The sequence below is a fragment of the Myxocyprinus asiaticus genome, chromosome 11, assembly GCF_019703515.2.
Source record: "Myxocyprinus asiaticus isolate MX2 ecotype Aquarium Trade chromosome 11, UBuf_Myxa_2, whole genome shotgun sequence".
Classification (NCBI taxonomy): Eukaryota; Metazoa; Chordata; class Actinopteri; order Cypriniformes; family Catostomidae; genus Myxocyprinus; species Myxocyprinus asiaticus.
Window position 1 is genome coordinate 4,749,699 of NC_059354.1, and position 17,290 is coordinate 4,766,988.

At 39.9% G+C, this 17,290-nt stretch overlaps 1 protein-coding gene across 6 annotated transcripts in view; it reads right to left on the reverse strand.

Moving 5' to 3' along the window:
* LOC127448062 (serine/threonine-protein kinase tousled-like 1-B) overlaps nt 1-17,290 on the reverse strand; it is a 71,430-nt gene that overhangs the window by 12,354 nt on the left and 41,786 nt on the right. For all 6 annotated transcript variants that reach the window (XM_051710338.1, XM_051710336.1, XM_051710337.1 and 3 more), the window contains 5 exons: nt 14,581-14,673; nt 13,920-14,030; nt 7,580-7,716; nt 6,942-7,130; nt 6,193-6,259 (listed from right to left, as the gene is read on the reverse strand). In XM_051710338.1, the coding sequence (XP_051566298.1) occupies nt 6,193-6,259; nt 6,942-7,130; nt 7,580-7,716; nt 13,920-14,030; nt 14,581-14,673 (597 nt within the window). The remainder of the gene's footprint in view (nt 1-6,192; nt 6,260-6,941; nt 7,131-7,579; nt 7,717-13,919; nt 14,031-14,580; nt 14,674-17,290) is intronic.

Here is a 17,290-nt window from a genome sequence, read left to right on the forward strand (position 1 = left end):
GTTCTCGTGCTTTGGATTTTTTGGTGAATGAGGCATACTGTATGATCCGACCCCTAAGAACAGCCTTAAGTGCCTCCCAAGCCACGCCCACAGAGGATACTGAGGACCAGTTGGTCTCCATATAGACATTGATTTCAGTCTAACATTTTTTGGAAATCAGGATTTTGCAAAAGGGATACATTAAAGTGTCAGCTGTATGATTTCTTTTTCTCCGTATGTGGCAACACCACCAAGCTCACCAGGGCGTGATCTGAGACTAAAATGTTTCCAACTGAGCAATCGACAACAGATGAAATGAGGGACTTAGATATATATATATATATATATATATATATATATATATATATATATATATATATATATATATATATATATATATATATAAAAATCTATTCTAGAATAAATCTTATGGACTGATGAAAAAAATGTATAGTCTCTACCAGATGGGTTCAAAAGTCGCCAAACATCTGCAAGACCAAGATTTTACACATCATGTGAAGTGTCAATGTTGCTCTAGGGGGCTTACATACTTTTGCTTCACTATGATCAAGGAATGAGTCCATCAAAAGATTAAAGTCTCCTCTCAATAGTATATCATGAGGGGTACCAGCGGTTTGCAAAATCCCTTCAAGATCTTTAAAAAAGCCCTGATCATCAATGTTCGGTGCGTAAATATAAGCCAAAATCAACCTTTGCCCCTGAATTTCTGCTAGAACAACAATGACTCTTCCTGATTTATCTTTAATCTGTTTGAGACATTTGAATTGTAGATGTTTATTTATCAATATAATGATAAATATACTTGAGCCAGCACTAAAGAAAACATGCCCACCGCATATCTTCCCAAATTTTTCAGCTTCCTGTTGAGAAAGATGTGTTTCTTGAAGAAACACTATATCATATTTCTTAAGTTTAATTAAAGAAATAACCTTCCTTCTTTTTATGGGGTGCCCCAACCCATTCACATTCCATGTGGTGAAAGATATCCCACTCATATTAACATTTGACATTTGATATAATAGAAAAAATAAATTGTGTCAAAAACAAGATTACAAAGACAACATTTCAACATCAATGCAACAATCAAACCCCGAACTTTCCCCAGAACAAAACAAACAGAAAAAAGAAAAACGTGTGCATTAACCCCGCGCACGACAGCGCCAACCGGCGTCAATCCCTCTAAACTCAAAGAGTCCATGTACGCATGCGAGAACCCCCGCGACAACTTTGCCATCGGATTGCTCAAGTCCAGTGCTTCTATACAGATTTTGTTAGGCAAAAGTACATAACAGAAAATACTTTGTAAAACAGACCCCAGCCAACAGGCAGAATAAACAAAGAACGTGTAGATTCATTCACAGAACTGTCTTGAAGGTGTGTTCCTCCACAAAACAAATTCCAGCTGATATAAAGCCGTTCAGTTTCCTCGGACAGACAAACAGGTGTGTCAAGTGTTCAGTGAACCAGCTGTTATGAGTGCAGCAATGATGTAGTCATTCCAATGTCCCTTAAAAATACTCCACAAAAACAAACTCCAGCCAACAGGAGACATAAGCACAAAGAACAAACAGATTCATCAACAACACTGTCCCGAAGCAGTGTTATTCAACAAAACAAACTCCAGCCGCTAGGCGAAACCAGCACAAAAAGAAACAAAATAGACATCCCGGTTCCTCGGATGATCAAGAGTCAAATTCAGGCCGCATAAAAAAAAATACATCATGACTTACTCAGTCCGTCAGCTTTATAAAAGACATCTTTGTGTGGACATGTGGATATTTGGCGTTCATCTATAGTGTCCATTCTAAATCTGGCCGGGAACTTCAGTGTAAAAGCGATCTTCCGTCAATGCAAAGTTTCTTGAAGGAAGTGTCATTTCAAAAAACAAACTCCAGCCACTAGGAGGAGCCAACGCAAAAAGAAACAAAAAATGGCACCCAGCTTCCTCAGACAATCGAGTTACTGAACAGCAAGTCAGTCCACTCACATAAGTAACATGCAATGGTTTACTTACCCATAGTTTCTATAAAGGACAGTGCTTTTTTGGGGCATAAAAATACTTTGCAGCTGTCTTTGGTGTCTATTCTCAGTTTGGCCGGAAACATCAGTGCAAAAGTGATCTTCCGTTGATGTAAGAGTTCCTTACATTCCTTGAACAGATCACGTTTCTCTCGTTGAATTCGCAAAGTCCGGGAACAAGAAAATATTGTGATTCTTCCAAGAAAGCTTTCCTTTGCTCCTCGCCTGGCGCAACATGAGATCTTTATCGGATGATCTCAGAAATTTGGCCAGGATTGATCAGGTCTCCCTCAGCAGATCTCCGAGCCGGGACTCTGTGAGCTCGCTCGATTTCCAGTTTATGGCCTGTTATGTTGAGCAGACTCGGGAAGAGCTCGTCCAGGAATTTCACATCTCTGCCCTCTTCATGCTCAGGAATTCCAACAATTCGTATATTGTTCCTTCGATTCCTATTTTCAAGATCTTCCAATTTTTCCAAAATATTTTCCAAGTCTGTTTTGGACGCGGGCGGATTAGCGGATAATTCCTTTTCCGACGACTCCAGATAATCGATTCGTTTCTCAACATCTGCGACTCTTGTGACCAATTCAGAGAATTTAGTTTCCATCGCTGTAATAGATCGACCTATTACAGCGAGATCCTTCAATCAGCAATAACCTTCATCAGCATCACCGAGATGATGGACAGTTGACGCTGAATATCTTCTTCCGTCACGCTTTCCAACTCGAGTCCCCGGTTCGCAGGCCCATCAGAGGTTTCAGCTAGAGAACATAAGTGTCTTTTAATGTCTCCAGAGTCTGACGATTTTTACTTCTTTGCCATGTTTACCTCAAAGAGCAAATATGTAACTGGGTGTATCGAATCTCACCGGATTAAACATGAAAATAATTAAAAACTAGCAAAGTGCACAGAGCTAGTCGCTCACACGTCTGCTTCTAGCATTACGTCACGTGACTCTCCAGATCAAAAGATTTTTAAGACCATGAGAAACATTTCAGTCAAGTGTTTCAAAAGTTTTGACCGGTAGTGTATATTAAAGATATCTGAGGTAAGTTCGCATTTTCTCCAAGATTTTAAGATCTATATAGCATATCAAGTCAAGTCAATTCAAGTCATTTTTTTTTGTTGATTTTCTCCCAAATTTGGAATGCCCAATTCCCAATGCACTCGAGGTGGCGTAGTGATTCGCCTCAATCTGGGTGGCGGAGGACGAATCTCAGTTGCCTCCGTGTCTGAGACTGTAGATCCGCGCATCTTACCACGTGGCTTGTTGACTGCGTTACCGCGGAGACCTAGCGCATGTGGAGGCTTCACACTATTCTCCGCGGCATCCACCACAACTCACCATTTGCCCCACCGAGAGCGAGAACCACATTATAGAGACCACGAGGAGGTTACCCCATGTAACGCTACCCTCCCTAGCAACTGGGCAAATTTGGTTGCTTAGGAGACCTGGCTGGAGTCACTCAGCATGCCCTGGATTCAAAATCGCGACTCCAGGGGTGGTAGTCAGCGTCTTTACTTTCTGAGCTACCCAGGCCCCAAATTCAAGTTATTTTTATTTGTATAGCTCTTTTCACAGCACACATCTATTCAAAGCAGCTTTACAGAAAATCATGCATTAATAAAACATGAAACTGTAACATCTATAAAGTCTTAGAGTGATAATTGTGTAGTTTGATTAAATATGATTGTAAATTGTGTATCAAAATTAAATAATTAAATAATAATTGTATTTAGAACCCCAGTGAGCACGCCAAAGGCGACTGTGGCAAGGAACACAAAACTCAATGTTGGTTAATGGAGAAAAATAAAATTGGGAGAAACCAGGCTCACTGTGGGGGCCACTTCCCCTCTGGCTAACAGCATGAATTTAATGCCAATATTACTTATGTATAGTGCAAGTCATGGTTTAAGATTAGTAAACTAAGTAAGTGTTAAGGGCCAGTGTTTTAACAAAAATTTTGTATGAACTGTAAGATTAAAGTCTAATGTCCATCCTGGATTAACTGCAGAAGTTCATAGATGCAATTGTCCTTGTTAGTTGGCTGATGAAGGGTTTTGTTGGCAATTAATTGATAGTCTATGTATTCCATTTCAAGAGTGTAGTCATTAGACCGAGGTGATGTAGGCAGAGATCAGCTGGGTGCATCGCAGTTCAACCTGGCCGGTAATTTCGGTGAGGGCTATCCTAAATCCAAGGTTCAGGCAATGGCATATGAAGTATCCCATGTCTTACAGTTGGAGTTGGCATCAGTTCATCCTCTGAAGTCCATCACATTGCATTTCACATAGTATTTGTCAGGGCCGGAGTGGGATTCGTATTCAGCCCGGGGTGTTATGTCCAAGTCAGCCCACACCCAAAAGGGGGGTTGGAGGTGAAGATGATAACAATAAAACAAGATCACAGCAAAAATATGCAATATATGTAATTACCTGAAATGTATTTAAGCTTTCCATGTCATTATCCCACATACGGCATTCACTAAGATTTTCATTTTGTCATAAGACATCATTGTATGCGTTGTAAAAATAAGTGAATGTTAAAGGGATATTTGATAATTTCCTCACCCTCATGCCATCCCAGATGTGTATGACTTTCTTTTGCAGAACATGAATGAAGCTGTTTAGAAGAACTGTTGGTCCATTCAATGCAAGTAAATGAGAAGCGGTGAGAAACAGATCAATAATTAAGTCATTTTTTTTACTATAAATCTCCACTTTCACTTTCATAAGCACTCTTCTCTCTTAAGAGTTCTTCTTCTGTTTTTGGTGATTTACATAAGTATATCGCACCCTACTGGGCAGGGAGGAGAATTTATAGTAAAAAAAAAAAAAAAAAAAAAACTTAAATATTGATCTGTTTCTCACCCACAACTATCATATCGCTTCTGAAGACACAGATTAAACATAATAACACATAATAACACTATAGGACTGTAAATGTTTATAACTCTTTCAAGATGTACAGGCTCACACTTTAAATGGTCAGTGCTTTGTATTTTAGATAATTAAAATATCAACAGATCCAGTAAAACAATTAAAGTTGAGTAACTGTTTTTACTTTTTTACATGCCATTCAAAAACGTGCCATTTTACAATGATAAGAGTGAAATAAAAGACTAAAAATAACACATTTGTACTTTTCTTTTACTTGGAATGTAATGGTATGGTGTTCAGGACAAAGGCAAAATGGTTACTGTCTCTTTAAGAGGGTTTTATTGCATTATACAACACTGAAGGCACTCTGTGCAGTTTGTTTAGTTGAGTTTAATCTTTTGAGAGCTGTAAAGTCACTTTATTTTCGTACTGTGTCATGCTGTTGCATCTGTATTCATTTACTTCAAGTATTCTGTTATTTTGTGACAAAAAATAATTTTACTATTATCATTCTGCACTGCTAGGGAAGAGGATTTCAGAGATTAATTGATTGAGATTGTAAGACTGCAGTCAGTATTAAACTTGTGATGATCTTGTACCTGAAGCACGTTCATCCATTCAGCTATTAGCAGCCTATCTGTTCTCGATGGATCTTCTGTGATCCTTCAGGCGCTGTCAAGTGAAGCGGCGCAACATCAGTTTCGTCTCTCACATGCTACTCTCTAATTTGTTTGGGTGAGAGATGATAAAATACAGACTGCGTCCGCTATAATATGGAACGCAATTCTGATCCTTTAAATACCGGATGTTACTGACTGTTGGCAATTGTTATGCGACATACTGTATGCATGATGAAAGTTTGTCAATCAACATGCGGACCTAACCGGCCCAATTTTTGACCGGCCCAGCGGGAATTCTCCCTATCTTCCCGACTGCCACTCCGGCCCTGGTATTTGTGCTCGTTTTAATCGGGAGCATCTGCTGCATTTATATTCTGTTTATGTTTCTTTGTATTATGAAGTTACAAGCACAACTTTCCGATATGTATGATGTTTTGACGGTACGTAAGACAGTATGGTGTACAGTGGCTAAATAATCTACAAATTCTATTGAATTACACTTGCAGAACGACACAGAGAGGTAGAGGTGTGGTGTAGGTTCAATGCAGCTCTGTTTAAAAAAAGCTATTGGCCCCTTAAATATCTTCACAACCCCAAATTAATAATGTATAAGAAATGTTGTCAATGCATCAGGATCTGAATGATAAGGGATCTACTGAGCTGGAGTACTGACCTTTTTGAGATGACCAAGTCTCAGTTTGAAGATCTCCTCCTGCTCGTGGTACTCAGCTAATGTTAGCCTGCAGGACAGTAACAGCAACAGGAAGAAACTGAAACTCCATACATTTCGCAACAATGACAAACAGAAGATTAATCTACTAAAATCTGTTATGACAACAGTATGAGTATTAACTTCAACAAGTCAGGAATTGGCTAGTTATGGTCACCCACTTAGCCCCTGCGGGTAGATGCCGGAAATACACAATTATGATTATAAAAAGCATGTTACTTCACTGGCGGTCATTCAAAAGCAACCCTGCTTTCTGACGAAATACATTTTTCCCAGGCAACATATCAAACTGGAAGCATTTTATTATATCATTGTAAACGTTTTACCCGTGACAGATGGTTTTTGAAGGGCTCTTAAATGCGTGAACCGGACTTAAATAAAAATAAAAAATCAAATATATATACACTTTTAAATATTGCTCTGTGTGAATAGCATATGTGGTTTATTTACCGGTACGCTAATCTGGCAATTTTACAGCTCTTCGAAGGGTTATCAGACTTTAGCCATTAATATGTTTTTAAGCAACTGAAAAAGCACAAATGTCAAGGCATGTCAAAACTTCTCCAGGGCCCAAAACACCCTCAGACCCCAGAGGGTTAATCTGTGAAAGTGGTAATGCCTTATGGCTCTACAAGAAACAACAGTCCCATTTCAGGTGAATTAAAGTTGTGATCAGCGATGTAGGTACTCACAGCTGAGGAAGGCTGGGTTTAAGAAAAGGGTCGTTCTCTGATCCGTTCACGGCTTTGGTCTTGCGTTGTTTGGGCTCAGTGTTTGTGCTGGGGGACTGTGAGCTGCTGGCTGACGGTGGTTTTCTCTTGGCTAACAGCTTCCTCTGTCTCTCGATGTCTTCACGCTGTTGAATGATCCATTCTTGCTGCCTGCATAAAAAAAACAATGATAAACCACCTTCAACTAAAAATGAAAATGATTTTACTCGCCCTCACGTTCTTCCAAACCCATATGACTTTCTCTCTTCTGTGGAAAACAAACGTTTAGCAAAATGTTCATGCTGCTGTTTTCCATACAAAGAAAGTGAAAGGGTACAGATGCTGTCAAGCTTCAAAAATGAAATAAAAGAATCATAAAATTAGTCCATACTTCTTCCCCACCTCACTATCGTTGTATGGAAAAGAGCAGCCAGGACATTCTCCTGTATTTCTCCATTTTTATTCCTCTGAAGAAAGAACATCATACAGGTTTGGAACAACATGAGGGTGAGTACATGATAACAGCATTTTTCAATTTTGGGTGAACTATTCCTTTATACATTGCCACTAGATAGTAGATGTATGTGAGCAGTGTGTTTCAGAGTCATAATGTGTCTTACTTGACGAGGTTTTGGAAGGCGTAGCCATCTGTCCACTGCTCTGTAAATGAGGCTCCATGTCTCACGGTGGTGAAATGACCCAAACGCAGTCGATCCTGCATGCTCTTCTCTCGACATGCCTGCTTTTCCTGTGTGCTCTGGACAAACACACACACACACACCTTTTAAAAGATCTGAATTGTACTGTCTTGACTATTAACTACAATGTCAGAGGCTTGCAGTTACATAATGACATTAAAATGCAACCTTTGAGGTTAAACAATTATTTTAGATCATGAGAAATAAATGTTTGTTACACCCCGTTTACACCTGGTATCAAGATGCGTTTCCCCTAAGAAACATAATTCTGCTCCAAGTGTTGCGTTTGTGCTTAGATTGAATTTCAACTGCATCTGGGAGAAACAGCACTTTTATTTGTGCTTTCTTTGTCTTTTATTATTTTTTTTTTCAGTTTATCATCATGCAGTAACACAAAGACATAGTGATGGAAACCCTCCCCTTGAAATCCGAACACAAGTGGTCACAGGAGATGCATTTAAGCGACCAGGTGTAAACAGCGATGTGTCTCGTCTGACCACATGTGATCGGATCACCAGAGACGTATCTTGAGTGCTAAATTAGTGATCAGGCATGTGATCGGCTAAGCACAAAAAAGCAGGAAAATGTACCGAGCAAAGTGGGGGGCACTGAAGACACCCCCCCCCCATCATCAGTTATCAAAATTAGTTAACATGAACTAACAAATAAAACCACTTCTACAGAATTTATAACCTTTGTTAATGTTAATTTCAACATAATATATTTTTTTTAAATCAAATGTTGTATATGTTAACATTAGTTCTCTTTCAGTCAAGTCGTTTCGACACTCTATGGGACAGGTGCGCCCTCGTGCTAATGCTCTTGAAGCCTTTTTAAATACAGGAATTAGCTGCTGACATCGGGAGCCCCGCCCTACTGAATAAAATCGAGCAGCAGCTCAATTTCTCTTCAGAATTTCACACTTCAAGGCTTGCTCTACAAGCTCTACTTGGATTTGTCGTTTGGATTGGCTAAAATACTGCAATTTAACTGCTCAATGAAGAACAGTTTGCGCTCAACTTCGTGAGCATTGTGGTATTCTGTGGTTGATTTTATCACATTCCGGTTGGCTTGTCCTTCAACTTATTCGCTGCGACTTGAGAACAAGTTGTTGGGATAAATTATTATGAATCTCGCGACTAGCATTGCTAGTAGGTACCTTGGCTGCTTCGGCTTGCCTGAGGACCGTGCGGAGAAAAGAAAGTTTCCTCTCAGACTCACGCTAACTGCAAGTTGTGTGGCCACTTCGGCTTGCAGCTCGCTATGTATGAGTTTGTGCTGTCTATAGGGACACTTACAATTGACGGACATGATTACTACCGCGCATAAAGCACGTTGCACAGTGCAGCCTTGCCCAAATGTGTGTGGGAACAATATTGAGAGGAAAGACTCGCATCATGTTTGTGCTTTGTGTCTTGGACTGGAGTACGCACGTGTGGTGCTACAGGACCCGGTTTCATGCCTGGACTGCTACCGCTTTGATTTGCAAACCCTGCAGAAGCGATGCGAGTCATTCCCACAGCGACCTATTTGTCACAGTTTGCCGTCACGCGGCTAACCGCTTAGGTGTCGAATGGCCTGCGGCTCCCCCGATACAGGCCATCAACAGACTGGATGGGAACTTTCTTCCTCAGTCCTCATCCTCTTCTAAAACTACCGACCCGGCATTTGAGGACTGCCTCCCTGACATGACGAAAACGTGGGATAAACCTTTTTCTGCACGAGTGCCTGTTGCAGGGTTTAATGTGTTTTTGGACATGGAGGATGCTATAAACTGAGGCTTTTTGGATTGCCCTAAAGCGGAACAGTCTTTAGCCGCCTATTTGGCCCCTGAGACGAATCTGGGGTTGAATTCAGTGCCTCAGCTGCCCCACAGACAGCCAAGGGTCTCAACCAAGCTTCTTGATAAAATCTACAAGTCCCAGGCACAAGTACTGTAGTTAGAGCTCAGAACTCTGTTTCTTTACTGCTTGCGTATGTGGCTAAGTTGCAGGCTGATGTGGGGGGCTACTGAGGAGGGTAAGCCGGTTAAGGACTTATGGACTGAAATACGCACTGCAATGGACTTTGTCATGAGGACGACAAGATGCTCCAACCAAGCGGTGGCAGCTATGCAGGCCTGCTGTTAGTCTTAGAAGAAAGAGAACAAGGTTTTAGCTGTCTTTTGCCCCACAAACAAACTCCGGCGCCAACAGCTGTTTCTCTTTCCCCCCACCGCGCACAGTACTTCGGCATGCCCACCCCATCGCTGGGCACCTCCTAAATGTCCTCAGCATACAGCCTGTCCGACCAAGCATGCTTCTAATGTTGCTGCCCCACAAGGAGCTTGGGTGAGGAAACCTCATCCTCCTGCACCGGAGAGACCTCAGGGACGCAACCATCCCATGAAAAATAAGCAAGAGTAGCTACGTGCTTGCCCCGCAGTCCCCTGAGGAGTGAGGCCAGTGATAGTTTGTCCTGCCTCCCCTCATTCAAAGTTATCCCCTCTTGTAGTGAGGGGTCTGTTGAAAACATGGCAAAGTTCAGAGAAATGCCCACAGACCTCACTTTCCAACCAGGAATGGACAGTGCATCTTCGGGTGATAGAGATGATTTGGGCATGGTTTGGGCTGCCATAGATCTGTTCACATCGCGCAAAAAGGCACAGTGTGAGATGTTCTTCTCGATTCGCGACCGAGATGCGCCCTTGGGGACAGATGCGCTGGCTCACCATTGGCCGAATGTACTACTTTACGCATTCCCTCCTCATTCCTCATATCTTAGCGAGGGTGCACAAACAAGCGTTAACGATTATATTTGTGGCCCCGTCGTGGCACAATCGCCCACGGCCGGTGGAAATATTCTGAATGCCGGAGGGGGAACCCTGGCGCCTCCCGATGTACAGAGACCTCCTATCAGAGGCAAGGGGGCAGATATTTCACCCGGACCCAGCCGTTTGGAATCTATGGGCCTTTCTCCTGAGAGGAATAAACTGCATGAGGTAGGTTTACCTCAAAATGTTATTGAAACCATTCAAAGCACTAGGGTTTTCTCCACTAGACCCTTATGTGTCGCTAAGTGGAATGTGTTTGATTCTTGGTGTAACCGACGCAATGTTATTTCATTTCAGTGTCCATTGTGGACATTTGAAAATGTTTGCAAGAATTGTTTGAACAAGGCAAAGCGTATTCCACATTGAAGATTTATTTGTCTGCTATATCAGCCTGTCATGTGGGCTTTGAGGGGAGTAACACCAGGGGAACATCCACTTGCGTGTCGTCTTTTTTAAAACAGGTTCATCAGCTTTGCCCGACTCCTAAATCAGTGTTTCTGTAATGGGACTTGACAGAGGTTTTGAATTCCATTCAAGTCATTGAATGAGGTGGATATAAAGATTTTGTCTTACAAGACAGCTCTCTTACTCACACTCGCCTCAGCGAAGCGTGTTGGGGAACTTCATGCACTGTCGGTGCATCCGTCATATACTGTGTTCAGTGCTGCCGGCTCTGTAGTCATTTTACACCCAAACGCTGCTTTTATACCTAAAGTTCCTAAGGCTTATGCATGTTCGTCTTTTCAACTGTCGTCATTCTGCCTGCCTCCCTTTTCATCTGCAAAATGCCAGAGATTGCATGCTCTTTGCCCTGTACATGCCTATTTATATGGACAGGACTAAGGATTTTAGACTTTGTCATCAATTATTTGTATGTTTTTCAAGCCGGTTAAAGGCCATGCTTTATCTAAGCAGAGCCTTTTGCACTGGATAGTCGAGGCCATTATATGTGCATATCACTGTGCAGGGAAAGAACTTTCACATCGTGTTCAAGCTCATTCCACCAGGGCTGTGGCATCATCCTGGGCCTTATTTAAAGGTATTTCTGTTGAGGTTATCTGCGCAGCTGCAAGCTGGGCCTCTTCTCACACATTTGTCAATTATAACAGGCATATATAATGAATACTGTATTGTGAGGTGTGTTCAAAACATCTCCCACAGAGTGGTCTGTGCCGAAACGACTTGACTGAAAGATCGTCCGGTTACCTAGTGTAACCTCGGTTCTCTGAAGGAAAGGAGTGAGACACAGACCAGGAGGGCCCCGCAATCCCAGCTCATCTTTCAGAGCTATTTATTCTGAAGAGGAATGCTGCCTGATTTTAAGGGCGGGGCTCCCGATGTCAGCAGCCAATTCCTGCTGCCTAAATGCATGTTTCAAAAGGCTTCAAGAGCAGACGTGTGAGGGTGCACCTTCCCCATAGAGTGGTCTGTGTCTCACTCCTTTCCTTCAGAGAACCAAGGTTACACTAGGTAACCAGACGTTAATGCAATAGGAACTAACATGAACTAACAATTAAAAATGTATATAACCAACATTAACAAAGATTAATAAATGCTGTAGAATATTGTTAATTGTTAGTTCATGATACTTTAATAAATTAACAAATAAAACCTTATTGTAAAGTGTTACCAATAATTCTTGACAAACACATAGCTATTGTTGGTCAGCACAAAACCACCCAAACAGAGCACAGAAGTTATAAATTTATAGCCAACATTTGGGAAGGGATCATTTTGATAAGCTTTGCAATTTGGATTTAAATATAATAAACACTGGATCATCTCATACTGATGCTGTCATCTCAGTGTTTTCCGCACACAGCCGCTAGAATGGGCCACTAGCTCATGCAGTGCTGACTGCAGCAGTTAATACAGGCTGTTAAACGCAGATATAGCATGCAAGGCTACAATGCGATTTCAATTTTAATTCACTCCATGATGGTCCGGATATCATGTCATATACCAATGTCTCAGAGGTCAACGTTTACAGAATTTAAAGAGATTTCCCTCAACGTGTACTGTTTCTGTGCTGCTGCTAATGTGAAAATGCCAATGAATAAAAATGTAATATTGCATGTTCTTAGGTGTGCCAACCCCTCACCATCATATGGCTAGTGTTATTTCTGGAGTTTTTACAGAGAGTGGTCTCCTAAAAACTCATGTCCATTTTCATTACATCCGTAACCCAAGTTTATTTACCGATCTAAACGGGGGGAAATTGTGTCTAAATTTAAAATTTTCAAATGTCTGCACTGTATCTGCAAGGTTTTATGATTATACAGACAAACGGTTCAATATATGTGAAGATACACTGGCGGCCAAAAGTTTGGAATAATGTACAGATTTTGCTCTTATGGAAAGAAATTGGTACTTTTATTCACCAAAGTGTCATTCAACTGATCACAATGTATAGTCAAGACATTAATAACATGAAAAATTACTAGTACAATTTGAAAAAAAAAAATCAGAACTTCTCATCAAAAAATCAGCAATGCAGTAATGACAGATTGCAGATCTTTGACATTCTAGCTGTCAGTTTGTCCAGATACTCAGGTGACATTTCACCCCACACTTCCTGTAGCACTTGCCATAGATGTGGCTGTCTTGTCAGGCACTTCTCACACACCTTACAGTCTAGCTGATCCCACAAAATCTCAATGGGGTTAAGATCCATAACACTCTTTTCCAATTATCTATTGTCCAATGTCTGTGTTTCTTTGCCCACTCTAACCTTTTCTTTTTGTTTTTCTGTTTCAAAAGTGACTTTTTCTTTGCAATTCTTCCTCAAAACAATGATTGACTGATGAGTTTCTAGAGAAAGCTGTTTCTTTTTTGCCATTTTTGACCTAATATTGACCTTAATACATGGCATTCTATTGCATACTTTGGCAGCTCAAATACAAACACAAAGACAATGTTAAGCTTCATTTAATGAACCAAATAGCTCTCAACTGTGTTTGATATAATGGCAAGTGATTTTCTAGTACCAAATGATCAAATTAGCATGATTACTCAAGGATAAGGTGTTGGAGTGATGGCTGCTGGAAATGGGGTCTGTCTAGATTTGATCAAAAATGACTTTTTTCAAATAGTGATGGTGCTGTTTTTTACATCAGTAATGTCCTGACTATACTTTGTGATCAGTTGAATGTCACTTTGGTGAATTAAAGTACCAATTTCCTTCCGAAACAGCAAAATCTGTACATTAATCTGTATATTGAATGACAATTTTTTGGGTGAAAAATGCTTAGCGAGAATGCACCAGACAGGACATTTTCGATAACATGAATCCCCCATTAAATATTAACCCCCCACCCCCATTTTTATTTTTTTACGGATTTACACAATTCATGAGGGTCACATTTTTAGGTCAGAAAAAACGGAATTCAAGATTAATCTGGAAGAATCGCATCCCTGAGTGATTTCTGAAAAATCAAGAGGATTCTTCACCTTCTCAATCAGAAGTTTCTTACTCATGGTGATGCACTTGTTTAAACGCTCTTTGTACTTCTCTAGAAGCTTTTGTTGTTCATCGATTTGTCTTCTAAGATCACAGTTTGCCTGTAGAGATGAGGGAAAGAGTCAAGAATTGTGACAAGGTTTTTGAGAACAATATTTTAAAAAGAAAGTTCAGGGGGGTAAAGGCCTGTTCACATCAAGTCTACTGTGACCAAACAATTTACAAGGTATTTACACAGACTCTGAATTTTCATCATTCTAAACGTATAGGCACGTAAACCAGTGTCATACCTAAATTAAAGCAAAATGTCCTAACGTGCTTTAATGCAAAACTTGAAAGAGGTTCTTTGGCATATAAAAAAAAAAAAAAAAAACAGATCATTGCAGTGCAGATTTTTAGACTAAAAATTTTCGCTTAACCAAAAATGTGCATTTGGTGTGAATAGGCCAAAAGAATGATGATATAAAATGAGCCCTCATGTTTAATTACTATTTTCTGGGAAATAAAAGCAAAAACAGATTTCTCAGATTAACATCATGAACCATCTGATATTTATTAAGTCTAATTCCAGTCATCTCATCTATATTTTCTTCTCCTTTTTTCCCTTTCTGTCCTCCTATCTTCCCGTCCTCTCTCAATCTCTCCTCTCACCCGCAGCAAATCATCTATCCGGCCCTCCTTCTTCTCCAGGTCCAGGTTTTTATTGCTCTCTATAGTGGCCAGTTTCACCACTGTCAGGTCAGTCTCCAGGAAAAACAAAATACAAACACATAATCAATATTATATTGTGCTAAGTCTTGGAAACTTGATACCACACATTCAGAAAATATTTTTGCTACTTTCAAATGCCTTTTCTATAGATTATATGCATACTGTATATTTTAGGGATGGGATGATACATGGAATTTTGATATATTGCAAACCAAAAAAATTAGGAACCATATTAAGGCAAAACTCGATATTTCAAAATTTGCAACATTGTTTTCTGTCCATATGATCATAAATTAAATGACCCATCAAACATCATAATCTCTCCATCACTTGATTTTACCCCTACTGTGTTTTTTCACTGCACTGTTTACAGGGTTCTCACAAGATCCTTAAAGTGCTTGAATTTAGCTTTTAGAAATTTAAGTACTGAAATACCTGAAAAATCACTTTTTTTTTTGTTGAAAAGTGCTTTAAATTAAAACAAACCATTTCAACATTTAATGTGTGTACGAGATCACACACTCCATTTTCACTGAATAATGTGTCTTTTAATATCCTTTGTGCTTTACAGTCAGATAAAAATGTAAAAATAAATATTAATGATTAAATATTATTATTTGATCACAAATAGCACAGATGCGCTAAAACCCAAGACTTCTTTCTCGTTAATAAATGAACGGAAACACCACAGCTCATATCATTATATATTCAATTTCATGATGTACAGAATAATTGACAACGGACCGTTGAATTGTTTAAAAATAATGCACACCCAAAGCCGGAGTAAATTATTCCACTTATACCATGTTTACCACACATTAAGACATCTTTCAGGGTTTTATCTCAAGACATTTTCTGGTTTTTGTCCCTAAAACGCTCTTATGAGAGGAACTTCTTTCTTTCGCCACGGATTCAGCATCTTGCTTTGATTCAGTCCGAGAACTAGAACTAGCAATGGAGGATTGCAAGGCTTGCGCTGCTTTACTGGAGCACTTACTGGAGTAATAAGGTTGTGTGTGTGTGTGTGTGTGTGTGTGTGTGTGTGTGTGTGTGTGAGTTTGTGTTTGAGGGATGGAAAGAGACAAACTCAGAAAATGAGAGAGATTTCTTCTGGGATTACTTTTTGTTGCAGCTCTCGTCAGAAGTAACATCGCTTCAAAATCGCCAAGATGCAAGTTTAAGCACTTCTCAACGAGTGTCGCCATATTTCCGTTGTAAACCGTAACAACTTTTTTCAACCCACTGAGATGCAGGAGTGCGCTGACATGACGGCTCTGTTTTTTCTCTCACGAGTAAGTATGTGCATAATGCATATAATGTGTGTGTGTGGGAGTGTGTGGGGGTCGAGCGCGAGGGTTTTACCCACAGATATTTCAGATAATATAGAAAATGTTGTATTGATCATGTGTATCTAGCTTTGATACAGTCCGAGCCTTCGTTGCTAGTTTGAAAATATCGCTTTAGAACTAGCAACGGAGGATGTGCTGCTTTTCGGCATTGGAGTAAAAAGGTTGTGTATATGTGTGTGTGTGTGCGTGGGGGGGGGGGGGGGGGTGGCGGTGCTTTCCACTACAGCTATGTGTGGCTAATTAGGGCGAAATACATTGAAACATTAAAAGTTATTTCGGATAATAGAAACTGTTGTGTTGATCAAGTCGCGGGGGTGCGGCTCTATTTGTTGGTCGCGACTCGAGTCACAGTGTGTGTGTGTGTGTGTGTGCGTGCGTATATATGTGAGCGTGTGAAAGTGTGGAGGACATGAGGGAGCATGAGGGCTCTTTTTAACCAAAAATAACGAAATAAAGGTAGGACATTATAGACATTGTTTGACAATCTTAACCGATTTACTTTAACCAATGTTTTTGTTTATATGGTTATTTTGCTGTGGTAGTATGTATGGTGTGTGTGTGTGTGTGTGTGTGTGTGTGGGTGAGACGAGAGCGAAAGAGAGAGAGAGAAAGAAAGAGAGGGAGCCCAAGGACACTTTTCAATCAAAATTTAAATAAATGTAGGATATTTTAGAAATTGACGATCTTAACGGATTTCCTTTAACCAATGTCTTTGTTTTAATTGGTTATTTTGTTGTGGTAGATTGTAAGGCTCTTTGAAATAACTGAAATCATTCGGCGAAGTGATATGGAACCGTTATGCGGTCAAGACCTGGAACTACTTCATAGCCGTGTGTTTACTTGAAAAATAATTGCACACCTTGTCCATGAACCAGTCAGAATCAAGGATTCAACAGACCCTTGACATAAATAATATTAATCGACAGAATGTCAAATTTTATATTTTAAAAAAGTTAAATTGTGATTATAATAATGATGATAAACAAATTATAAAAAAATAAATAAACATTTTCACATACTTTTTCAGGACAGGTTCTGTTCAGTTCTATTGCTTGTTCTGCACCTGATCAGCCTGAATCCTTTCTTATAGAGAAAGGTATATGAGAAACTTTTATTATTCATACTTTTTACATATATCAAACTGAATTGTGAGATAACCATATCATCCCATCCCTAGTAGATTTTATTATAGTCTTGTCTCAGACCAACGCTTTCAATCTTACACTACAAAAATCCATCATACAAAATTTGTCATTACCTTTTTAAAACAGTGACAACTTAAACCATTTCACTCTTTGTAA